This window comes from Uloborus diversus, chromosome 4 (assembly GCF_026930045.1).
Source record: "Uloborus diversus isolate 005 chromosome 4, Udiv.v.3.1, whole genome shotgun sequence".
Taxonomy (NCBI): Eukaryota; Metazoa; Arthropoda; class Arachnida; order Araneae; family Uloboridae; genus Uloborus; species Uloborus diversus.
In genome coordinates this window covers 126,090,408-126,117,988 of record NC_072734.1, presented here as the reverse complement: position 1 = coordinate 126,117,988, position 27,581 = coordinate 126,090,408, and the positions used below count along the sequence as shown (strand labels likewise).

At 34.6% G+C, this 27,581-nt stretch overlaps 1 protein-coding gene across 1 annotated transcript in view; it reads right to left on the bottom strand.

The window, feature by feature from the left end:
* Positions 1–13,920, bottom strand: part of LOC129220825 (B-cell receptor CD22-like) — a 51,326-nt gene extending 37,406 nt beyond the window's left edge. Inside the window, 2 exon segments of the mRNA XM_054855256.1 lie at positions 460–795; positions 13,884–13,920. Coding sequence (XP_054711231.1) covers positions 460–795; positions 13,884–13,920 — 373 coding nt within the window.
* Positions 13,921–27,581: the final 13,661 nt, after the last annotated feature.

Genomic DNA, 27,581 nt, shown 5'->3' with positions numbered 1-27,581 from the left:
TATACAAGGATTGTCTACTATTAACAAGAACATATGGTATAGAAACGTTGATTCTGCACTTCTGACCATGAACAGTCTGAAGTTGGTGTCACGCAAGAAAAAAAAACTGAACTGCCTATGCTCCGAAGAGCTAGCTGTTTTTCCTCAAGGAAGAAACCCTAAGTTCTAGCAGTTTTTTGGGATTTCCAAGAAAAAAGCTGCTTTTGGTTGCTGATTTTCCGAAGAGGGAGAGTGGACTTCACTGAGAATCCTTGTAGACATGACGTCACCATTTTTATTTCACCCATCACATGAAGTTTTGAATGTATTGGGAAGAGAGTTCTCAGTAATGACACAAACCAAAATGCCACCTACAATAGGAGTTTAAGATACCAGGGAGAGCCTAATGCGTTATGACTCAAGTTACTCGAGGCATTACTGAAAAAGCAAATTGACAGTAAACTAAACTACATTACTTACCGACAACTTTAAGGACGACGGTATACATGTAGGTTCTGTCCCACCGGTAGTCGACTCTACAGTAATAGACGCCCTCATCTCCTTCTTTCACCTGATCCAGCTTCAGCAGCGGTGGCCATGGACTTGGCTCGAAGTGTGCGCGACTACGGAGCCGATCAGAAGGGACGTGAAGGGAATTGGCCCCGCCCTCACGGGCGTCCACTGTGTACACTGACATCACTTCGTCGTCCTTGTACCAGAAGATGCATTTGATGCCACTGGCTGGTGGTCGCTGGGGAACCTCACAAGGTAAATGAGCCTGGGAGCCCAGGACGGCTAGAAACTCGGGCAGGGATTCTGGTACGAAAAAATAAAAGAAATAAATGATACATGCCAAGTTTTTCAATGCTTTTCAACATGAAAAATCCAACTAATTAAAGCTTCCTGAGACATGGACCTACGCTTGTGACTAATTACCAAACTATTCACCCGTGCTCAAATTTGGGCAAGTTATCACGGGCTCAGCTGCAGCAAGGTCGATGAAATTAGCACCCGGTTCGTTCGAGATATTAACCGAAGGTTAGTGCCGCTGCTACACACTAGTTATTTTTCCCGGTTGTTTGACACCTCAGAGGTAAACGTTCTAGAAGTAAAGAAGGGAATTGTTTGATACTTCGTTATTTTTTTTTCTGAAGATAAATTTAGATAATTTTAGATTTTTTAATAGAAAAGTACAATGATTATGTATATCTTAACTAAAAAAGAAAAATAATCATGCGTAAAAAGAAGCTGCATACTGGTTCTGAACATAGACATAAACGGGAAGATTGTTGAGAAAGCAACTATTACTCCAGATTTAAGAAAAATCTTTTTTTTCTTCTAGTTAAATGGAGGGGGGGGGGGGTGGAATGCTCAAAATTTTCATCGGCCCATTCTTTTTTAGTTCAATTTAGACCTTTTTTTTGTAAAACAACGTCAGATGAAGGATGATTGAAAATATCCTTCATAAATTTAGAAAGAAATCTCCGAAATTAATTTCAACTGAAAGCCGCCTTTTAAAGCGAAAGCTTCTTCTAAAGAAAAATGACGACTTTTCCGCCGTTTATGAATGGCGAAGAAATCGCTGTAATTCAGAAGAAATATCCCGTTTTTTTTTTCAAAGTAGGGATGATAATAAGAGCAAACTCCCTCGTGTTCATTACACGAGGGGGCCCTTCCTTCTCGCGAATTTCCTGTTCTGTCAGTTGAAGGAAACGAGAAAACTGCTGTGTTTAGTTTCCGAAATTCAATTAGACGAATGGCACGCCATCTGTTCATTTGCCATGCTAAAGAGGGGCATGATTACGAATGGATTCACTTTTACTGGATTAATAAAATATCCTAAAATGCTTTTCTTAACAAATCGGGAGTTAGAAGAGCAATTTTCTCGAGTGGGATGAGAAATTACACAAACTCCAGTGGTAACTGCTCATCCTCCTTTTTGCATCCTGTTGGAATTCTTGGAGAAAATTTACGATCAACCTGTCAGTAAGGAATCAGATTTGCTTTCTTTAAAAGTCAATTGAATAGCGTTCACCACTTCCAAAAATAAATATTGATACTTTCTATGAGCGAAAAAATTCACAAAAAGGAAAATATATTATTCTGTTCGTACGTAAATGATAAATAGCACAAATATAATGAGTGTTAGAGATCTGCGTTGAATCTTCAGCTTATTCCAGTTGTTAGATTTTAACATCGTCCATACATGGACCATCAAATGGCATCGAGTATTGTTCAGAGATTAATGTCGTTTCTGTTCGTAGAGAAATGACGATCGTCGACATATATATCGGCGACCCTGAGAATGTCACGAACCAGTCCATTTTCCCGAGCGGCACACCGATCATGCTCTGAGAATCATGATTTGGGGTAGCATAATGATTAATCGCAGGAAACTTCTGATGCACATTGACTCCAATTTGACAGCAGGTCGTTACGTCACGCAGGCCAATTTTTCGCCCTTGTTTCAGGCCGTCCTCAACTCAGTATTACAGAAAGATTATGGCTGTACGGCGAGCTCGTAGCAGCTTGACCGTATTTAAAATTCTTCCCTGGCCAGCAGTTCTCCAGACCTGACTCCCATTGAGCACCTGTGAGATCTCATTGGATGTGAGATAAACTGAAGACAGCTGGCACAAACCATTGACGGTCTGTGAACAGCAGTCGGATGTTGCATAGCTCTAAGTTGACAAAAAAAAAACAAAACAAACATTGATAGCATTCCTTGGTGGATTGAGACCTATATACCTGCTTGTAGTAGGCGTATTAGATACTAGATAAAGAGGGTAATTTTTAATAACTTTTTCCTGTTTTTCAATCATTTGCATATCGACCGCACCCCCTACCGCTCTTGTAATTTTCATGACATTACGTACATTCTTTCTTGATGTTGCAATTTTACTTTTGAGGAGTGTAAGTTTCCGTTTTCGCAAGCTGAAGTTCTCACAGTTAAAAAAAGCATCTTAAATTGGAATTCAATAAAACCATAACATTGCTTATATTATATATTTAAATGTTGATTACAAACACAATGGTAAGGGAAGATTTTTGTGTACTACCACTCGTCTGTTTTTTTTTTTTTTTTTTTTGAGCAATCACGATTGCTTATTGCTTTCATTTGACTGTCCTTGACGTTACGGTTTCTTTTTCAGCTTGGATCAGGGCTGCAGCACCACCGTCCACCGGCTGCGGCGCAGCTGGTCCTGAGCACTGTCCACCGGAATCCACTTTTGCTGAGCGGTGGGGTCCTTGTCCTACACACGCATGGTCATATACACTCCCCTACGTACGCACGCCTTTACACACATACACACGCCTGCGTGCACACACGTAAGCCACACAACTATACACACGTAACCACTCAGGAGAAGGGACATGCTTGGGGGGGGGGGAGGAACCGTTTCTAGAAACAATAACTCTAATCAGTAGGGTCTTGTCGCAACTCGTGATTGCGAAAAACATAATTTGAATTCAAAGTTTTTGGAATTCAAATTCGAATTAATTGGGGGAAGTAGGTCACAGATTTTACTTTACTTTTTTTTTTTTTTTTTGACAATGTTTAGAAATATAATTGTTTTTGTTCTGCACTGATTCTACCTAATACCACCTAAATTACTTAAATTACTTGAGGTCTCTAAATCTATTTGTATAAAAATGGAGGTTTATTTGAATGTGTGTGTATATTTTTTTATGCAATTCCACAGTTTAAGTAGGATTTTTTCCAAATTTCGCACAGAGGTCTTTTTATGCTCAGGAATTAATTTAGGGTAGGTCCCCTCATAGGAGGTTGGTCTTCTTTACTAATAATAAAGCTGAAAGTCTCTCTGTCCGGAGGATGTCTGGATGTCTGGATGTCTGTAGGATGTCTGTGACGCGCATAGCGCCTAGACCGTTCGGCCGATATTCATGAAATTTGGCACAAAGTTAGTTTGTAGCATGGGGGTGTGCACCTCGAAGCGATTTTTCGAAAATTCGATTTTGTTCTTTTTCTATTCCAATTTTAAGCCCATTTTTCACATAAATTTTAAAAAATGGGAAAAAATCTTGATCTTTATCTTTTTCTTTACTAATAATAAAGCTGAAAGTCTCTCTGTCCGGAGGATGTCTGGATGTCTGTAGGATGTCTGTGACGCGCATAGCGCGTAAACCGTTCTGTTGATTTTCATGAAATTTGGCACAAAGTTAGTATGTAGCATGGGGGTGTGCACTAGGGTGGGCCGAAAAAACTTTTTTTGGAAATCTGCTTTTGGATAGTGCGGAAAAGTTGCTATATGGGCCCGTTATTACCCATAAAAAATTTCGCTAAATTTGTTTAATATTTAGCCGGCGCTATTTGACCTTGAAAAACTGAAAAAAAGGCCAAAAATGCACTTTTTTCAAAAAAAAAAAAAAAAAAAAAAGAAAATGGGGGGGGGGGGGGGTAAAAATAAAAGTTTGAAGCTAGTTTCAGCAAACATTAGAAGTATCTGTCAGTGAATCAGTTGAAAACCTCAAAGACTTTTATACATTTCGTAGAATATTTAGCTACACTCCTTTAAGACTGACACATGGGAGAAATGAAAAAAAAAAAAAAAAGTAGTTTTAAAATAAGTAAATACTGAAATGTTACGCAATACGTTACTTAGAATAAACAGTGAAATTTCAATCAATTTTATGCGACATTTGTACGCCAATTTTAAAAAATGCACACACTCAAATAAAAAATAGTTACATAAGATGCTAATTTTTTAATCTTCGGTTCCAATTGTTTCTCCTGGATAATAAACGGCGCTCAACTGCTTCTATTATTCCTAAGATTATGTTATAACTATTTTATATATGTTTGACAAATAGAACCCTTGAGTATTAAAAAAATGTGAATCATCTGAAGTCTTTTAAACGGGAGCCGGTCATTTCGAATGTCATTGCATTATTGTCTTTGTTTTGGTATACAACACGACTGTTATGTAGAAACGTGCGAAAAAGAAAGTAACGCGAGCAAGCACATGTAGTCTTCTATTTGGACCTGGAAAAGATTTATCTCCTCCCGATGCTTTATTTCTTCCAACAAATGAGGACATTATCAGATGTTATCAAATCACTAAGATGTAAATAAAGGGAGAAGGAAGTAAGCAACCATCTTCAGCAAGTGTGGCCGCTGTAGTTTCAAAAAAAGTTATTGATATTTGGGGGCGTGCTTCCCTTCCCCTTGTTTCGATAAGAAGAGTGATTACCATGATTTTATCTTATTATTCTAAATATAATAGCGCAACAAAAAATGCTAAAAATATAAAGACGCAACTTTTACAATCAAAGCTAAGCAAATTTAAAGCAGTGGCTACGACATTGACGTTTGTGCCTGCAAATGCGCAGATTTATATTCGTGTAATTGCAGAAAAAAAGCAAAAGTCCCTGATAGAGAAAAACAATTTCTAATTGATCAAAGGACAGTAAGAAAAATGGCTATTGGAAAAGTGGATAAGGAAACAAATAATGCATATTTCGCTCATCCTGAACAGCTACTGTTGACAATGTTGTTTGACTCAAGAAAATACATTCGGGAATTAGCTGTTAGGTGCATTCTGAACTCTAGAAATAAGAAGACGAAGAGCTCGGATGGTTACGATTTTTTAAGCGTCCTAAACTCAATTTTGAAGCTATTGATTATGTTGATTTGTTCATTGGGCAAACTGTGTTGCAACAGAGCCACTTCTTACAATGCATCTAAAAGCCCAACAATTGAAAGAAATGTGCAAAGAACAGCCTACAGAGTTCACTTTCGAGAAATTTCCCTGTCACACGGAAACCGTGAAACGTTGTGTGAAACTAAAAACCGAAGCTGCAATATAAGTTCGTAGTGAAACTGCACAAGATGAATACATTCGTGCCAAATTTCAAGCTAGGAAAGAACTTTCATCATTTGATAACAAGGGACAATATTATTCCGAAACAAAATATTCATTATGCATGAGATATTATAAATCAAATTTGAAGATTTCTTTCTCAAAATTTTATTATCTTTATATGTTATTCTAGACAACGTATGATATAATTGCGTGATAATAATTACTATGATTAATAGTTCTATTTAATTAATTAATCTATGATTTAATTTTGAAAAATAATTTTCACAATGGTTTAAAAAAAATCAATATTTTTTCATTTTTCTCCAATTTTTTGATGTCCGAAAGGAGCAGTTAAATGCTCATTAAAATCAATGAAACATTTTATGGGCTCGTACTGGCTCATTATATGACATTTTCGGTGCATTCCAGCAAAATATTTGGAATTTAGTTTTTTAAAAAAAATTTTGACAAAAATTCATTTTTCTCATTTTTTTCGGTTTTTTAGTGTCAAATAGCGCCGGCTAGATATTTTTTAATGTCCAAGAAATTTTTTGTGAGTGCTAACTAGCTCATCACGCAACTTTTGCGCGCTATCCAAAAATTGATTTCGAAAAAAAAAATTTTTTTTTTTGGTCTATTTCGGCCCACCCTAGTGTGCACCTCGAAGCGATTTTTCGAAAATTCGATGTGATTCTTTTTCTATTCCAATTTTAAGAAAAAAATATCATAAGATGGACGAGTAAATAACGAAATTATCATAACGTGGAACCGTAACATGGGCACAAGTCAATTGGCGAGATACGAAATTATCATATCGTGGAACCGTAAGATGGGTACAAGCCAACTGGCGAGAAAATTCACCATACATTATTTGTAAATATACAGGCGAACCAAAGGACCTTTTGATTTTTCTATTCCCGGCAAAACCGTGCGGGTATCACTAGTATAGAAATACACAGCGTTCGTCGGGTCTTTGCCATATTTGGCAGAAGGATTTTGATGCTCATTTTTGGAATTTTCAAGAAACCCAAAGAGGTTTAAATTTACATTTTGAGTCACGAAATTGCTCTTTTTTTACGTCTTTACGTTGTTGGGAGATTTGATAGTTTTTTTAATATATAACCCTGATTGATGAACACGCGTCATGTGATACAACTTTTATTTTCGAAGTAGATAGTGCACTGCCGGGCAACGCAGCTAGTAATACATAGTTAAAATGAGATAACAAAAAAAAAAATGTATTTGAAAATTCCAACGCAGTAGCTATACTGAGCTCATAGGAAAGATGTTAAAAAAAAAGTCATTTGGTGCAGTATATCACTTGTTTGGCGCAGACAATAACAAATGGATGCCAAACAGATGGTGAACATTGGTTTACTTCTCATTATTCCAGATAAAATCTCCAAAAGTGGCAAACCTTCTAGCAACCCATTATGTGTTTACCTTCGATCTATCTTTTCTGCGAACAGCAAGGATGGATCCAGAAATATTTCAAGGAAGGGGTGGGTTAATTTTTTAACTTACTTTTTACTGCATATCTGATTAAACGTGCTTGTGGATGAGGGGGAAGGGTGACACAGCATTTTTATCTAAAACAACTAAAATCTAGTGATTTAACTTACTAAGAGGTCTCCGAACCCATTCCTTCTCTTTTTCGTTGAAAGAGGTTTTATAAAATTTCGTTTTAGAACTTCAGTTTCGTAATTATTCCAAGGGAATAGTTCGGAACTCCCTCCTCCCCCCAAACGTCATCGAAGATCGTCCAAAATTGCGCTTTTTGAAACTTCAATTTCGAAAAATTACAGGAAGAAAATTACCGAACCCATTCTTTCCCCTAACACTATTTCAGATGAAACTGAAATTTTGTGAAATGTTCAAGGGAAGGTCTTCATACGTTCCTTTCCTTAATGTCATCACAAATGGCCTGCAATTGCGTTTTAGATCTTCAAATCGGAAAAATTATCGGAGCAGGATCCCTCAAGGGTGCGGCGATCGCCCTCATCACCCCTCCCTTGTATCCGTTCTTGGCGAACATACTATGCAAACACAGAGACCTGCCTAACACTGACGGTGAGCGAACAGAATAGTATCAGCAGTGGCATTCCCCTTCCGTCCCTGTGTCCACTTCATCTCTTCTGAAGTTGGTTTTAAGGGTTTTTCTTTTTCTTTTCTCACCTGCGATTGAGCTGAGAATAGTGTAGCAATGAACAATTCAGTAACTGAGCTAAGTTGCCAGGTTATGAAGCAACAAATTATCACTCCATGGATAGAACTCAGAGAGAATTGCAATCAAACACCGAGCAGCTCATTTAGAGCAGCTGAGATGTTCGGTATTTGCTTAGGAGTGTATTTGAAACGATAAGGGAAAAAGCTTATAATGGAAACAAAAATAAATTTGGAAGCGTACTTAATAATTTGTCTTATCTTAATAAATTCATTTCTTCACTTTTCTTTGGGGAGCTCATGTGTACAAATAGACGAGCTGTTACTGCTTCCGAGATTTCCTCTAAAGAATTGATATTGAATCAACCTAAACTCATTTACAATATCAGTTTGGCGTTTACTAATCACACGTAATACTTTTTAGGCCTCCAATTCATACCTTTAACGCAATAAATTTTCGGTAAGAATTGTAGTAAACAATTCTATCTCAAATCATTTACTTAATCCCGGTAAGGGAAAATCGAATTCAGTTGAGTTTAGTACACTGTATTATGATCTTTTCAATGATTTCCTCTTATTTGGCGTTGTTTTTAGTCTATGATCTCGTCTTCTTTTTTGATAGATAAGAGTCGGCAATCCATAACATTTATTGCTTCATCAGTTTGTTTACAAAGTGAACAAAGTTTGAGTAGTCGCTCTTTAAAAGAATCTATCAATTTAAAATCAAAATGAGTTTTTTTTTTTGTGGAAAATTAATTTTAACCACCTATAATCACTGTTTTTGATGCTTGGAGTACGGTTTGCTAGCATCAGTAAAAGTTGCAGTGAAAGGGTGTTAATCTTTAGCCCATCATTAGACACTCACTCCGCGCTTCTTTTGGAGAAGCGTTTGTTATAATCCTTTTAGAAATACCAGGAAAAGACGGAATTCTGTATTAACACAGTTTTCTTGTACTTTCATTGCAATCTATGGCACTACTTAAGCGAAGGAAGCTATATTTGAATAGATACCTTGCTCTAACAGAAGAAGAGTATATTCTGGATGAGCATAATTTTACTTCACTGTAAAAAAAATTCCTGAAACTTTACGGTAAAAGTTACAGGCATCATGTTGCCAGTAACTTTTACTGTAAAATCCTATTTTTTTTTTTTTTGTAGAATTTTGCGTTAGAATAAACGAGAGTTGAAAAACGTAACATGCGAGCAGTAGGATCGATCTCGGGCTCTTCGCTTTGGTAGGCGACTGTGCTGCCCATCATACCAGTTTGGACACATCGCGTGATGGCAAATACCGTGTTATATGCTTAGCGCTGTAAGTCACGTGGTGTATCAATCGGCACAGCAATCGTTTTTCGATACAATTATCTGTAATTTTTTTCTGTACTGTGAACACTCCATTTTACAGTAATATTTAATATAAAAGTTCCCCAAATTTTAGCAGTGAACCGTGTCCCTTTAAGTGTTCTCATAAAACAGGGAGTAATTTTCGGCTAGATCCTTTGTGGTAACGGAGACTTGGGGCAGAGTCTCTATTTGGACACTCCTCTCCCCCTTTCCTTCTCAACGATGTCACGGGAAATTTCTAACCCTCATGTGCAGACTTTTGGGTAACGGGACTGGAAGCAAATCCTCCAAGTCGCTCCCTTTCATTGCAAGTGCCTGAGAGCTGCGAAAAGTGCACGCAAAAGTTTCCGCTCGTGCTTATGCTGCGTGCTGCCGCATACAACCGACGGACACTCTTCTGAGACAATCAAAAAGCTGTCTCTTCCCCTGGAACGCCTTCAGCTTCTCCACAAGCATGGAGAAACTTCTCGTTATCCCCCTCCCCGTCCCGCCTCATCGATTCCACTTCGTGTATACTCCCACGCACCATCTTCGCGCCCTCATCGTCAGATGTTTCTCCGTTTATCAGTTCACTTTTAAAGAGCATTTTCCGGGATCATCCCCCGTTCAGGAGAGTTTCGTTTTTCTCCTCTAGCGTGCTCTGCGGACACTTTTATAGCGCATATTTCATTTTGTTGTTTTCATTTGACGCAAACATTTTTACACTTCAATGTCTAATTGATGCAATGATGCGCATATTTCGGCAACACTATTTCGTTCCGGTTTCATATGATCTTTTCATCTGTAAAATTAATGGTAATGTCATAAGGTGGGTACGACAAATAGGGTCATGTAGACCATTAAGGCCAACACCCCGTTTTCCTATGCAGGATAGCAAAAATGCGTTGCTTCGTGATTTAATCTTCAGTAGAAACCTAATTGATGGTACAGCCTTACTATTTCAACGATTATTTTTTCAACAGTTAAAAGTGTAGAAACAGTTCATGCAAAAGAGCCTTGTCCGAATTGCCTGATCTTATTTTACAGTACATTTTGCTCCTTTATGGCTCATTGCACTTTACTAGCACAAAAAAGTAGGTTTTTTTTTCGTTGTTCTAATAAATCTAATTTATGTAGGTGACGAATTCAAATAGAAAAATTGGCTTCTATCATTTTTCCCTGTGAATTAGTTGATAATCTGAAAGTAGACGGTAACCCAATAAGATTATGATTGGTATTAGAAGTACCGTGGTGTCCATATTAAAACCTCAAAGGATCGGGTGGTGGACATCATCCTTTGCAGCATATGCTGCACATATGTGCATGAACTGTGAGCAGAAGGAACCCAAAAACTGAATATATCGATTTATAACTGCCCCGAATGTGACGATTAATCTGTCTCCTTTCCATTGAAGTAAATATGGAATATATTTAACAATTTTTCTTTTTTTTTTTTTTTTAGTTTCCTATTATTGTTGGAGTATTTTCAGAGTTGACCTTTTGGGGAAACATGTTCCTAAAAAGACCAATTGACATATTTTGCTAAACTGCTGGCAAACATAATTTAAACTTAAATTTTCCCATAAAGTGATTTTTTTTTGTTATTTTTCTTGTTTCATTTGATGAATGAAAAAATTGGAGCCAATCGAATCATTAATGAGGAATATATTAATGCCTGAACCTTAAGTGAACTTTATTTGTCACATTTAAATTTCTCATTCAAAAACTGTTTATTTTATTGGGTCACTCTGTACATGTGTGTGGATGTATAAAACCCGTCTCTTAGCTCCGTCCTGGCGGTTCTAGCGGATCAAGAAACACCTGGACATATTCCGCTCGTAGAAGAAGAAATGCGAGCAAAAGAATGCGCATTATCTCCTCTTTTTGAGGATGAAAGTTGAAACGAGAACTCGTTTCTAATTAAACTCCATCTCGGAGTATTCCGCAGAAGTGGAGTGCGAAAGGGGAAAAAAAGGCACCTCACGTGATCCCGGCAGGCCGCATGTTTTTCTGGCTCCTCCTCTTCTCACGCTGTCACTTTAAATAATGGAGATTGCGTGTCCAGGGGGTGCATGCATTACAGTGCCACCTGAACGCAAAAAAAGGTGCTTATTTTTGCATAGCTTCATTACCGTGCTTTCGAAACACCCAATTGCGTCCATCTTCAGGAGGTTGGTCACCGAGGTGCTCTTGCATGTCGGGTAGTCCGAAGAAGGCGGTCACTCCCACCCTCCCCATGAATCCACAAAAGTGATGGCGCAGTACAGTGTAGGGTGAAGGCACCGAATATGGTGCACCTTTTGCCTTTTTCGCCAACAACTGACAAGGATAAGGGAAAAATAAGAACATTTAGCGAATAATCAAATTTAAGATTCTTCTATTAGGATCATATTAATTTAAAAGCGTGAAACGGAAAATTTAGCTTTAAATTTGAAAAAAAAAAAAAAAAAACAGAAAAGGTTTTACACGGGTTACCTCCTATTATGGAGTACAACAAAAACAGAATTAGAAAACTGGTGTTTGAATTTCATAAAAAAATACATGCATTTTAAACAAATAAAGCTTTTTTCTTTTCATTTACCGGCTAGTCTATATGAGCCTATTTCGGGCATTTTTGACACCAAACGTACTGTTCAGTCCCTGAACATTTGAAGATGACCTTGAGCAGTAAACACACATAGCAAAAATGCATAAAATACACCGCAGGCTCAGTTATTCCATCTCGGATGAAATAACTGAGCTGGAGGTGTATTTTATGTATTTCTGCCTTAGCTTGGCTTTGGGTGGTAACTTACTACAAAGCACATAGCAGAGTTTTCATCTTCACTATCCCTTCTCCTTTCTTTCTTGTTTCGAGGTAAAGAAACTTGCTTCTCTCGATATTGTGCCCTAACTCATATTATGCACTTATTTGATTTAATTTTCATTCTTAATTACTCGCATTAATTATGTTTGAAATTTAATAAATACTGAAAAACATGTACGTAAAGTTAACACCGAAGAAATTATAACTTTAAAACTATAATTATCAACTTATAAGAACGGCATAATCTGACTACTGATGCAGTACTATAGAAAAAATTCAGAACAGTAAAACAAGTCCACAAACTGTAGTTCAGACCACTGCTTCTGGTCACAACACAAAGCATAAACTCTTATACAGTTAGTTTAGACATTCTTCGTAGATTTGCATGCATAAAAAATATATAGTAGCCCCATATTAGAAAATACCATCATATTGGAAGACTTTACCCCCTATAGGGCCATTCCACGGAAAACGGTCATTTATTCTTGCGCTAGACAACTCTTCTATGTCATTAGCATGAACGGGTAATGAGCAAAATTTTGCTGCTTAAAGAATCATAAACGTATATATGATTTATTGCGCAAAAGAATTGTTCGTTACCTTTTAAAATTATTACTTTTTGATCAAATACACATAATTTTTTTCAACGATTTAAATTACACTGGTAAACAAAGATTTTGTTACATGAAACATTTATATGTTCCTAGGGAAGTTTTTTGACGCTGATTTCAAATATCTACTTAGATTTTTTCCATCACCCACAGTTTTTGTGTAATTATAGGTTTTAAGTTATTTATTTTTCCCATGTTTTCCAATAACACGTAATGATAAAAATTAATAGACTGGTAAACAAAGACTTTGTTAAATGAAACATTTAGGCCTTTTCTAGAGTAATTTTTGACGCTGATTTCAAATATTTGATCAAAAATTTTCCATCGCCTATAGTTTTCGTGTAATCATAAGTTTTAAGTGACTTATTTTTCGCGTTGTTTTCCTATATCACGTAATGATAAAAACTCATAATTAACAACTAAAATTTTGTCATAAAGACAAGAAATGTGGAGATAAATAGTGAGGTTTGCTGGTACTGCTGTGATAACATGGTAGTCAGTCTTAATGGCACCCCATTTTTGGGGTATATGCTACCTGAATCGAATCCTTTTCCGTGTTTTTTAATTTGAATGCAAACATAAATAATTCATAGATTTTACTCTAAGGAACATAATTTAGGGTACTGACTCTGTAATAGATATGTTTGTATTTTAATATCAAACAGATGAAACTTGTTATTAACTCTTTCGAAACTTTAGTTTAAAAGCTATACTATTGCATGCTTGAAACACGTTGCCTTGGATATTACTAGCATATTCAATCGAAATGAATGAAACATATGGAGATTTGTAAGTCTTTTTTATATAAAATTTAGTAGAACACATATCATGGGAAAATTATTTCTTGCCTAAAATTAAATTGAACAAATTTTATTAACTCCTAAATTTTATTAATAAAATGCTGTTTTCTCCTATGCAAATGAGATTAAAATGGCAAGAAGAATTTAAAAAAAGACTGGACCCGTTATTCCACTGGCCTTTTATATCAAACTAGGAGCCCGTCCAGAACTTGTTCGGGTTCAATAAAAATTATCTGTCTTAAATATATATTTTGCAGATTTTTTTGTTTTAAAATATAATGGTATACATGTTATCATAATATACTCGTACACACGCTTTTTGTTTCGTTTTTCTGAGGTTTTGAAAGAAATGGATTCACTTCATTTCCTGACTGACCTGCGGCTGGTCCAGTAAGAATATTACGGTAAATCATATTAGTCTATATTTATTTTACTTGGGGTCCAGTTCCATTGCATACGTAAGACAAATTTAAGTTTCACAACGAAATTATTGGAATACCGCCTTATATTTTAATAGAATGAATATGGGCTCTTAAAAGTATTCTTAAGATACAGAGATCGTACAGAGTCCCTAAAAGGAGACCACTTTAAACAGGCTTAAAGTATATCTACACGCGTTTATCAAGGGAACCACAGGAATAGTTCGGCAAGAGTCACCGGCAAATGCGAAAATCTCTCTCAATATTGTCTTAATCTTTTAGTTCATTTAGAATCCACGGCTTCTATACACAAACAGTGGCTCATCGATCATCAGTAATACATTTTGCGGCATACCTTTTGAAGACGCTATCCAAATGGCCCGTTTTTTTTTCTTATGAAACGTACGGAGTCTTTCTGAAGGGAGCCATTCAAAGTAGTTTAAACCTGGAGTGGTCAGTTTTTCTACCATTGTGAAAAATTCCTGCAATTAAGCTTTAAAAAAAACTACAAACACATCCTCAGTCTGCCTGTTGATTTTTGTTAAATTTATTAAACTTTTTTCAATTTCACCAGGTATGCCGATAAACATTAATTTGCGTTCTGGTATCATAGGCGAGTCGCTGATCGGTTACTAATTTAGTTGCTTGATTGGAAACGTACTCTTTCAGTAGGTTGCAATCATGTATTAATCTTGTCCGGAGCATATAAACATACAATACAAACCCTCTCTCTTTATAATATTACTATCGATAAAATACCTCAAAGGGTAGCTCGAAATGCAGGCAAAATTTCAGCTTTTAGAATCACGGATTAATATTATCTACCTGCACTACTTGAATTTAAAAATTAGTTTACTGGAAGCGAATCCCAGTTACAATTCATTTGAATCAATTTTGATGCATTAACTTTCTTCTGCGTGTCTAAATTTTTCGCGATTCCTAAGGCTAATAGAATGCTATATACCTTATCCTCTGCAGCCTCAATTATATGTATAGGTTATGGTGGTTCGTATGCCATCATCGTTATTTGTTTCACTTATTTTTATTCCTTAGCATTCAGTTCATAGGGAACCTTTAACTATTTTATCAATGCAAGTGCAAGACAACCAGCGCTTGTGTTTACATATATAACAATAGATCAGTACCAGTGGCGCACACAAGGGAGGGGTCCAGGGGGTCCGGACCCCTCCCATAAGTCTTTTTGTTTTTCCCCGATTGATTACGATTCTATGTATTTTGTACGTAAAATATTTCCAAACAAAGCGAACAATAATTTCAGTTTTAATAAATGAAAAAATAAAATCCATATGCTAAAAGATTTTTAAAAATATTACGCACTTTTTGTATAACAAATGACCTAAAAGAAGCAGAATGGTGATTATAAATGAACACACTATAATAACGATGTTTTTAGTTTTGTATTTATAGATTAAAATAGGATTCTATGAACTTCTGATGGTGCTTCTACAACGATGAATTTGCTTTGCTGCATCCATTTCTTAACTATAAGAAAAGTAAAAGCGTAAAATTATTTTACTTTCTGGTAATTTATTTAAGTATATTTCATTACAAAATGCTAATTATTTATTCAATAGTTTATTTTTTACTGTTTTCCGTTCTCGCGAATCGACAAAACCAAGTCAATATGTTTGACGACGTATTGGGGTATAATATGAAAATGAGGCTTTTGATCTCGGACCCTCCCCTTGCAAAATTCCTGTGTGCACCACTGATCAGTACGAAACAAAAACTGGTAGCGAACAGAAACTACTGGTTAAAAAATTAGTATAAGTACATATAAGCATAATTTATAGCTTATGTCACTCAGTAAGAATGCACCTTTCATATAGTGAAATTATTTTTCAAATAGATGCAATGGTTCCGGAGATTACCTCGAACATATAAACACGCAAAAATCAGCCCTCTTTCTTTATAATATTAGTATAGATTAGGTCTTTTTAAAAATTTTGTTAAGACTTTGTAACACTAGTGCTGAATTTGAATACGCTTAAAACCAGAATTTCTACGTGTTATTAAAGTAGAGTTAAAAAATCGCATCTTTGGAGAGGCCCACATTTTCAAAGTGAATAAACTCTTGCTGTTTAATGATAGACACTTGAGAGGGATGTTATTCATGCCAAATATAGAAAGAAAAGAACAATAGCTAAGTTTTAGGTCATTATTTCAGTGTTAGTCATGCATGTGAATTTGCACATTTCTTTCAAACTTCTATCTAGTGTTACAAAAAATGTGTGGGTGATGGAGAAAAACGTTTGCATATTTGAACTCAGCGTATCATTCTACATTAAGATCAGGTACTTTCCTTGGTGTAACAGAAAAAAAGGTCTTTTTTTTAGACTAGTGTTATTATTCCTCAACAGATGAAATATGTTTCCCTTACATTAGGGCCTTAACTTTCAAAACCTATAATTCATTTCGTCACTGCAATATCAATAGAGTAATAATATTAACTAACTCATACAGCAAATTATAAGAAGTTTACTTTAGATGACCCGTACCTGAAGCATGCAACTAGATTAAACTTTAGAAAACTGATTCCCGAAATAATAATAGCCAATTTACTGATCGAATAACACTCCTGATTCAGCAACGATGAAACTCGCGCAACAGTAGGATAATTTGATAATATTTTTTTGGAAATGTTTGACATGCAGGAAAATAATCCTTATTTTGACAAGGCTGAACTGGATACGGTAGCTTAAGGGGAGTCGGTACCCCCTATATCGTCAATGTTAATTTGCACAGGTTCATGTACCTTTTTCTGAAAATCTATTGAAGATACAATCATGGATTTTTTTCTCTACTTTAAGTAGACTCTTTTCTCAATACCGAAGTAAAATTTTACAGAAAGAAAGCTTATTTTTTTCGAAAAAAGTTCTGATGTGTAAGTCACTGTATTTTTTTCAAAAAAATGAAGAGACGGCCGTAATACCTTGACGGGCAATTTTCTAGCTATTTTAAAAAAGAAAAACGCATCAGGAGCATGTATTAAATGTGAAGATCAAAAAATGTGCTTTCTGCTGTTTGATTAAAATTTTAATGGTTACAAGCAAGCTTCGACCGTCCCTTTTTCCTTCTGACAGGGATTGAATTGTCTAGTGAATACGGGCGTTTGTATACTAGCATAAAAACCCTTTTTCAGCAAAAGCAGAATAGCCTTTTATCAGCAATGAAGCTATTGAAAATATAAAATGTCGACTTAGTAAGTCGATCCTGAAGTCAATTTAATAATAATGCTGGTATTACCCCGACTGTAACAGTGACAAAAACTTTTTTTGTAGAGTTTCTTACATAATTTTAGTTCTTATCGTTTATTTTCGATGCTCATCTTACGCTTGGACACGAACAATCAAGCTTTGAGATTCGTATTCTTTCAAGTTGCATCATATTAAGAGATTCTATTGATTGGAACGCTGTTGAAATTAAACATGGACAAAAGAAAGCGATGATTTCAAAAGTGCGCCCAAATTCGTACCCAATTTGTTTTCAAACGAGACCCCAATCTGTATTTAAATGTGTTTCCAAGTTTAAATTTAACAAATATCCTAAGTGGTTGTCTCTCGACAAAACTTTTGTACGTCTCGTTTTGACTTACGACTCAGAGCCTTGGACCCTCACTGTGAGGAAGGAAAGACTGTTCGGTACCTTTGAGAGTAGAATCCTAAGAAGCATCTTTGGAGGAATTCGAGAAAAGGGAGACTCAGATATTTACCAAACTAGAAAGATTAGCCGCCGAAAATGGTTCGGCCACGTTATCCATCGTGACAGTAGCAGCATTCTAAAGAGAGTTTTCACGGCTAAACCATATTGTACGAGAAGACATGGGAGGCAAAGCTACGTTGTGTGGACGTCTGAGGGAGACGATTGCATTGTTCTTAAGTTTAAGAACTGGAAGAGCTTATAGCTGCGAATAGAGGAGGCTTGAACCTGCTGGTACAGAAGGCCTTGGTTCACACTGGTCTGTCGCGCCATGGATGATGATGATGATGATGATGATGATGATGATGATGATGATATCCTGAGTGGGACGAATGTGGAACAGATTCTGAGCACACTTTACTGCACTTTCTTTTTAACGGAGAACATTCAGAAGGCATTTTTAGTGCAGGTAACTGCAAGAGTTTTTCTGAGTTGAAGTGTTTCAAACGTGATTCCACTGTGTACCTGGAATTTTCAGTGTGTATTCGGCTTTTATTAGAGTTAGAGAGTTAGTGGCCGAAACATTGCACTGCTCCTGTGATTTTTCTTAACAGTGAAATTGCTAAATTTTTATGGAATGAAACAATGTTTATCACTTATGTCTTGTGTTTCTCTCTCGTGGTAACTTCATTTCCAAATGTTTATTCTCAGAGTTTCTCATTCTTCCAATAAATTTGTATATAAAAGTAGAGTCTACCTTTGCAGGTTACCCCAGTTATAAAGAGCGAATTTCAACATGTCCTGGGTAGAATCTGAATTGAAAATTCTTCTGATTGGGTCCTCAGAATTCTAGATACGCTTGCTTAAAGAGCTAATAAGGTACTGCAGAAAAGAGCGTAAGATTGATTAATGATAACTTTGAGTTGGTAGTCATTTTTTTTCGATGTTAATGGGTGTATTTTTGAGCAAGAAATGAAGCAGTCGTGAAAACGTTATACTCACTATTACACTCAGCAGCAGACCACATCATTGCCGTCCAAAAGAGGTGCAGCAGTTTTCTGTCAACCATCTTTCCTGTAAAAAAAAAGCGCATAAAAATTTAATTATGTCACAAAGAAAAATCCTAACAATGTTAATACTGAATATTGGTAAAGACATAGTGTTACTTTTCCGTGAAGAGATATGAGAAGACATATGTAGCATTTTACCTGAATGCAATTTTAGGAAAAGTACGTATCTTTACGTTCAGACAGATTGTTTCTAAAACATTGGTTTAATGACAAACCACAAAAAGCTAGATTTAAAAAGACATCTAAGCGAGTGAAATAAAATAGTCACTTTCAGTTTATTCATCCTTAGAATGCCCATTCATAGCCTCAAAGACAACTAGGAATTGATATTTCTACTTGAGAAAAGTCCGTATATTTAAAAATTTCCTCGTTGTATCCCGAATGTGACTTTGATATTTGTAAGACATCTGTATACTTTCATTTACATTAATCAGCCAAGAGAATGAGTAAATGATATGCCTATAAATACACTTAAACCTCCAGGTTGCTCAATGTTCCGCAAGCTTCAAAAATATGTAAGCAAACGTTTGTTACACTATTACATCCACATATATCTATGAGGCAATCCATAAATTAGAGCTGAAACTATTTATATCCTTTGTACCTTATTAACTCTGAGACAATCAATTATTCTTGCCATGGTTTTTCAACTGCGATTCGATTTTTTTTCCTGGATATCTGCAGATATGTAGGGAAAACTGGGTGCAGATGATACTCAGTTTACATTTTAATTCTTCTAAACTTTGTGTCTAATCAAAATTAACTTTCTTGTAATACTATTAATATTTTCTTATCATAATGACTTCAACTCCTTCGTTAAAAAATTTGTTTTAGTAATAAAAAATCTCTAACGGATTCAAAAACGTTTGCTCAGTTTTTTGAATTTAGATTCATTACAACCAGTGGTTGGAAAAACTACATTTCCTTTGTAGTGAACTGCAACTAATTTGTTACAAATGTAGTTAATTATAACTGCTTTTTAAAAAATATAGCAACTACAAACTACTTTCTTTTTTAAATGTAGCAACTACAAACTACTTTTAAAATGTAGTCGCTACATCGCTACTTTTCAAAAAATAAGTAAATAAAAGCATACACGCTAGGGTGTCCCCCAAAAAATGAAAGTCGATTTTTCAAGTCGCATATTTTTCCTCTTATGTCAAAACAATCGTGAAAAAAAGTTTCATATAATTTGAACAACGGTCAATCCGTGCTGACTTGCGTCTGAAAGTCTAAACCAGCACTTGTATGCTAGGCCAAATCGAACAAATAAATTTTTAATAGAAACTCGACATTTCTGTAGATAACATTTAGATATCTCACACTTGACCTAAAATTTATAATTTCTTCAAAAAACTGATTTTTTTCTATTTATCTTTTAAAAAATACATATAAATTTAAATAAAATATCAAGTTCAAAAAATATTAGCGAACACATTTTCATATCAACATTTGCAAATGAATAGTTAAAAAAAAAGTAATATATTAAAATGAAAAATTTAACTTAACCTTAAAAACATCCATATATTTGAGTGCTATGTGTGAGACTTAAATATTACAGGAGAGCAAAAACTTATGTTTAATGCTAATTACCTATTTAACTGTTTATATTTTTCAGCTTAATAATTTCGAAAAAATTACCTTACATTTTTAAAAATATTCATCAAAAAAAATAAATGATTTGAAAAAAATTATAAATTTTATAGTCCAAGTGTGGGATACCTAGATGTTTTTAAATTTGAATAAATGCTTTTGTGCTGCATGTGGAGTATAGGGGCAACGTTTTATGTTCACACTTTGAGACGTAAGGTCGGCGCGGGTTGTAGTTGTTCAAATTATATGAAACTTTTTTTTACAATCGTTTTGACGTAAAAGGAAAAATATAAGAGGGTGTGCGATTTAAAAAATTATTTTTCGAATTTTTTATGACACCTTAATGCACACACACACACCGTAAAAGGAGTGAACGAAAAAAAGATTTACCTTAAAACATCGCTCATCGAAACACAGAATATTACTAAGGATTATCATTATTTCTTTTTTCTTCATTTCTTTTCAAAAATGTCCGCTATCATACTGTTATATAACACAGTAATGCTCATATTTATTGAAAGCTGACCAGGGCAGTTAATTATCATCCTCTTTTGTAACATTTGCAGTAGCTTCTGTATGTCTTAAATACTGTAAGATCAATTATTTTCGCGAAACTTGAATTTTCGCAATTTTTGCGTGCCGGTCGTAGTCTCGAAAATTTTAACTCCGCGAGAACCATTTTGTTTTTCAGCTTTCGGTCTGTTCATATAAAATTCATGAAATTTTCAACTCGCGAAACCACCGATATCTTCATTTTCACGAAAATAAGCGCTTTTACAGTATTGGAACAATAATCTCTTAGTAACCGCAAACGTCCATCCACGGGACATTCTCGGCAGTCAGAAAAAACAAAGGAATTACTAAATTGGCAGTTATAGCTAATTCATATACTTTTTTTCTTTAAGCTCTACTATTCAATACATATACGGTGGCAAACAAACTAATGGCATCAAACAGATAGAACGTATGGCGTCAAAATGACATGCCTGAGGTCATCTCGTATTTTTATGAGTCTTCTTTCTCATTCCATCAGCTGATGTACTTGTATAAAATTTGCACTCGTTAAATTCATTTGAACCTTGACTCTTTTTTTTCTTAATTTCATTTAAAAGTATTTTCCAGAAATCGCTACAAGATACTTTTTTTTTGTGTCGAACTACTCACTGTACTACTTTTTTTTTTTAAAGTAGGAAGCTACACTACAAACTACTAAAAAATGTAGCTACTGCAGTAGCGTCGCTACTTGTAGCGCGCTACTTCCAACCACTGATTACTACAGTTCGTTTATAAGAAATATAGTATTTGACATTACACTGTAAAAAAAAACTGTAAATTTTGAAGAAGTTATCCGTATTTTTTACAGAAAAAAACTGTTCGTAATAAAATACAGGATTTCTCTGTTTTTTTGAATCTGTAACCGGTTATACTTTGTTTTTCTTCGAATCTTCGAAATTTCGAGCGCGTGTTTGGATTTTGGTTCTCGTGCTCGAGTTTTTGATCTTATATTTATTTAAAGCGAGTAAGTCTTAATCGTTTGCAACTTCCATTTCATTGCATCCTAATCAATATTTTATTATTATGTTTTTTTGTCATCTGTTACTGAGGCATATTCGGAAATGTACCTTTGTATACATGTATTTCGTAGTAGTATAGTAAATATTGAAATGTATTTATGAAAGTATAGTTTCATCTTTTAATCTTCATAAAATAATAAATCAGCTTGAATAAATAATAAAAATACGGAAGATTTCTGTAAAATAAACGGAAGAAAACTGGCGTCCTGGCTGACAGTTTTTTTCTGTAAATTTTACGGATTTTTTTTTACAGTGTAATACGCTCATCTTTATACATAAAGGGATAATCTCTGTCCGGATGTCCGGGGTAAACTTCAAAACTGCTGGACAGATTTTAACCATTTTTTCACCATAGATAGCTACATCATCGGGGAACAACTTAGGCTATAATTTATCGCTAAAAAATTTAGTTTTAGAAGGTCGTGATCGAAAACAGTAAATGTCATGTAATTTTCACATCATATGATTAAAGATTTAACCCATTGTTTCGAAAATTCGTTGCCTAACAACAGCAACATTAAAAGTAATCATAATGTAAATTTTGAAACAAGGCCTCTCTGGAGCAAGCATGACATTGCTTTCTTAGGAATTGCATCCTCATCATTATACATAAAGGGCTAATCTCTGTCCGGATGTCCGGGGTAAACTTCAAAACTACTGGACGGATTTTAACCATTTTTTCACCATAGATAGATACATTATGAGGGAGCAACTTAGGCTGTAATTTATTCCTTAAAAACTTAGTTGTAAAAAGTCATGGTGGAAAACAGTAAATTTCATATCATTTCCCCATTAAATAATTAAATTCGCAACTCCAATAAATTATAGGGGGCGCAGCAGCCACTGTCTAATGGCGGATGAAAAAAGGTGAAACAAACAAATGCCATAACTTATAACTTGCTTTGACGTTTAGTGAATGACAGTATTTTTTCATCGTATTTATGCGAAGCTTTCTTTTTTATTCTTCTGAAATTACATTACACCACAAACTGCTTGAAGCCGGAAATTTACCCCAAAGAAAACTCGTGTAATGGAATGTTTTACCTTTTTCTTTAGTATGGGTAATCACCGCAAGGTAGCGTATTCGAGCTTTGAAGTTGCGAACATAGACTAATAATAAGAGTAGACCGAGCTTTCTCATTCTTGCTGATGAAGAAAATTGTTTCATAGATGTATCATGTGACTAGTGGAAGGGCTTGGCGAAGACTTTGGCAGCATGGTTGCTAGATGGCAGCATTATCTATAGTTTGGCACTCGACATGTATTTTAAGACAATGTGTTTTCATTAAAAAAACTTCCAGATGCAGAGATTGAACTGTTTTTCTTTTAGTTATGCATTATTTTGACATTAGTAATAGTTTTTGATCAGTTTTCGGTAACTTTTATTTCATTTGGAGCTGTCAGCGTTGGCGTGAACGAAATGGCGTAAACGTTTTGCGTTAACGCAAAAATGTACTAATCGGTATCTTAAATTGAAACTGTAGGTAAAAATCTTACCGTTTGCTGATTCTTCTTGGTCGCTTGCATCTTTTATTGCTTAGAGAGTTATTGAAATTGACAAAAGAAAATGCACAATACTATCTAAACGAAAAACTCACTATATTAACAAAATATTTACAACTTAGAATAACAAATTTACAAATCGGACTCCATAAAAGATCATTCTTTCGTGTTTCATCAATTCTATTTATTTTATTTCGCTGATTCGCAATTCTATTTATTTTATTTATTGATCGTCTGCTACGATTAACGCCCGCTGTTGCTAGGATATCCACCAGTCACATGGTTTGGTTTATGAGCAGCAAAAGGGTTACCATAGCTCGGTCTACTCTTATTATTAGTCTATGGTTGCGAATATAAAACCCATTGTTACAAAAATTCGTTGCCTAACAACAGCAATAATAAAAGTAATCATAATGAAATTTTTGAATCAAGGCTTCTCCGGAGCAGACATGAGTTTAAAGTCGTTTAAACATTTGGAAACTCTACTTTTTGCATCCTTAAAGAAACATAGTAGAGAGCTTTTTTTTCTTTTGAGTGTGTACTATTTAATTAAAAAAAGCGTACGGTTTTTTCAGTGATCTTTGTTTTTGTTAGTTCATATTTTGGAAATTCTTCAAATTTCTATATGCTTAAATTCGTGCTTTCGTTTCTAAATGAATATTCGATCGTTTTTTATACTTATTGCTATTTTACTTTAATGGGTAAGGAAGAAGCTTGATTTTTAATCACGTCAAAGTGATATGTTTTGAGTTCTTTCAGTTAAAATAGAAAACGAAAGGAAGTAGCGATTGTTTCTCACAATTATTTCTGACACAGGTAACTCCGGGTATTGTTGTTAGTTTAATAATAAATCAAGCACCAAACCGTAAACTATACATACTTTAAATGAAACACAAAGTGAACATTTGTTCCTGAAATCGACTTAAATTAAAAAACGTTTTATTATTTTAAAAGAAATTTTAACATTGTAAATTAGAATCAGCAGTAAGAAACCGATACTACACAGAAGTTTCAACTTTATGCATAATTCAACAATATTTCATTAAATGTATAAAAGTTATACAAAAGAAAAAACAAATTGTTGCTCACAGAACTGAGCAGAAGCCTAGCAAAAGTTTTAATTCCTTTCTAGCTTGAAAAGCAAAATAAAAAAGGTACTTCCGAAATTTAGCATTTTAGAAAGAACATCGCAAATACGTTCATTAGGCACACTTCATTTGTAATGCTTTACTAAACATAAATAAATCATTAAACTGCGGGAAAAAAAGCAGACGACCTTTATTTTGTTGTGAAAATATTTCAATTCATTCACTTTTAATAATAAAGAAAGGCTTAGTATATCACCGTGGAGTGAAATACTTTTAAAAAATGTTTAAACTAAGCTTTTTAAAACCAAACTAACAAACAAACGACGCAGCAAAAAGACGTAATCATAACAGCAAACCAAAATTTTAATTTCAGGTGTGAAAATGAATTCTATTGATATTTGATTTTTAATTTTATTCTCAAGCATAATCATTTAGAATCGTTTGAGTTAAGCTTCGGACTCCGGTTTTCGAAAAGCAATTCTCGTAGCTCTCCTAATATTCGTACAAAGAAATGATGAAAATAGACATACAGTGGCTCCCAAAAGTGTTCGTCGTTGAATTTTTGTAGTCAAACCAAAATAACGCAAAACTGAATTCGAATATGAAGTCCAATTTTTTTTTCACACCATTCCTATGCCACTCTGCATAAAACCCAGTAACTTTTTTTTTCAAAATATTGCCAGAGTTTATTTTTGAAATTTGTCAAAAAACGAAGAGACAGAGAAAAGATACGCAACAAAAGTCATCGTACACTGAAACATTTTCGAATAAATTCATAATTAAAATTATCACATGTGGTTTTTTTTATAATTTTTGTATTGTAATGATACTATAAAATCATTAGCCTTTAATTTTTTGTGTATTTATTTCCTAATATTCTGCTTATTATTTTAAAATGGCAGGTATGTGTAGAAAACAAAAACACGATTCGAAATATGATATTTTTCCCTCACAGTAGCCATAAATTGGTTTGAAATTCGCAACTCCAGAGCTCGAATACGCTACCTTGCGGATATTTACAAAACTGCCGAAAAAACTAAAACATTGCGTTCCATGTGTTCATTTTGGGCAAAACAAACAGTTTGCTATGTGTATTTTTTTTATTTACGTAATTCAACATTTGGAATCGTCATCCGCAACAGGTTAACATCAAAAATATCTGACATAAACTGTGAGAACACATTTTATTTATCTTGTTCTGAGTGAATTTGAATAAATATCAGTTTCTCAATTCAATGAAAAAAAGCGGACTTAACAACATTGACTGGACACTAGGACCATGCTGAAAAATTACTCTTTTCCTTAACCTAATTCCACATAAATGATTTAAAATACCTTTGTTACTACAGCATCCAACTGAAATGGACAGTATGCAAATAAATTTTCTTGAAAATATTTATCGCAGAACAGATTGAAAAATCCAGAAAGAACGTTAAGAATTTGAACAATAAAAAATAAAAGTTTGGAATTTTTATCGCTAAAATATCGCGCCAACTTAACTTTATTGCTCTCCAAAAGCTGTCATTATCGGTGGAAGAGTTTCGCCAAAAATCTGTTTACAGGGTTATGGTTTTAAAATTGTGTGAAAGAATGATGTATCGTGACAAGATTTCGCATATCAGTTAAATCATTTCCATGACAAATGAATTAAATGCATGATGATTTCTTTTGATATCCAATCATATAGTCATAGAAATAAATTATCTAGTGTTAAATGCTACTCTTGACAGTCTGTCACGTATGTGCACTATGTGACAAAAATGTCAACAAATGCCGGAAATGTCACGAAACTGGACATAATATGTACTAATGTATAGAAAAAAAGGTACAAAATGAAAATGCTGCTCGAACCGAACCAAAAATTTATGAATTCCGAATTCAACATCGTGAAAATGGCTGCTTCAGAACAACTTACTGTGTGTTCTGCATTAATTTTTTACTTTCTTAATACTTTTTGGTTTCTAATCTCTTTCTACATGGGTCAGAATAACCAAAAGACTTTGAAAAATCTTTTCAAATGAATAAAGAACAAAAAATCATGCATGCGAACAAAAATTTCTCTCATTTCGTAAGTTTAGAAGCAATTATACGTTACAGCGTGCGTTTGTTTTAGTTTTTTCATCCGCCATTAGACTGACTGCAGCGCCCCCTATAGTTTGTTGGAGTTGCGAATGTCTCTAAATTAGTTAATTTATACCATTCTATAGTGAAGTGCTTTATAAAATGCTTTAAAGACAAGAATCGGATCGAAAACAAGGTAAGAAAAGGTCAACTGGCAAAGTCAACAAAGCGTGATCGGAGGTTAACAGTTAAAAAAATATGAAAAATACACATTTGAGCGCTGAAAAAGTTTCTGCAGAATTGAATGAAACATTTTACGTTTAATTTTCACCTAAAATTGTTCGCCAAGTTTTCTGATTAGCTGGATTAAAGTTGACCTCTTCCCACAGAAATTTTCTTGTTCGTGCGAAAAACAGTAGACTTACGCTTTCCGTCGTAGAATCAATGATAAATAAGCTCAAAACGTTTTGGAACAACGTCTTACTTATAGATAAAAATAAATTCAATATTTTATTTTAAATCTTACTACTATTATATATGCGAAAGTTTGTCTGTATGGATGTATGGATGTTTGGATGTATGGATGTTTGTTACTCTTTCACGCAAAAACTACTAAACGGATTTTGATGAAACTTTACAATGCATCAAGCTTATGCATCAGAATAACACATAGGGTAGTTTTTGTCCCGTTATGGGGGGCAAAACCCCCTTAGGGGGGCAATAAAACACAATTTTTGTATAAATTCTCTAATATTGGGATGAAAAAATACTTGCACATATTTACATTATATGTCCATCGAAAGCTCTGATTTTTCTGCTGAAGATGGCACCTGTTCGAAATTTCTAAGTAGAATAAAAAACGAGTTATGAGCTTTTTAGATCCATGTTCGAAGGCTTTCCTCAACTCAATACAGTATTTAGTGTATCATCTCAACTCCCTGACGATAGCGACAATTGTTGTATTGTTGACTATCTTTGCTTTTCGTGACTGTTCAAGGCTTTTCTCAAGTCAAATCTTGAAGTAAGATTTTTGCACAAGATTGGCATATAATACATGATTTGGCTGATCATTTTTCACTTAAACGGAACTTCAATGTTAATGGTTT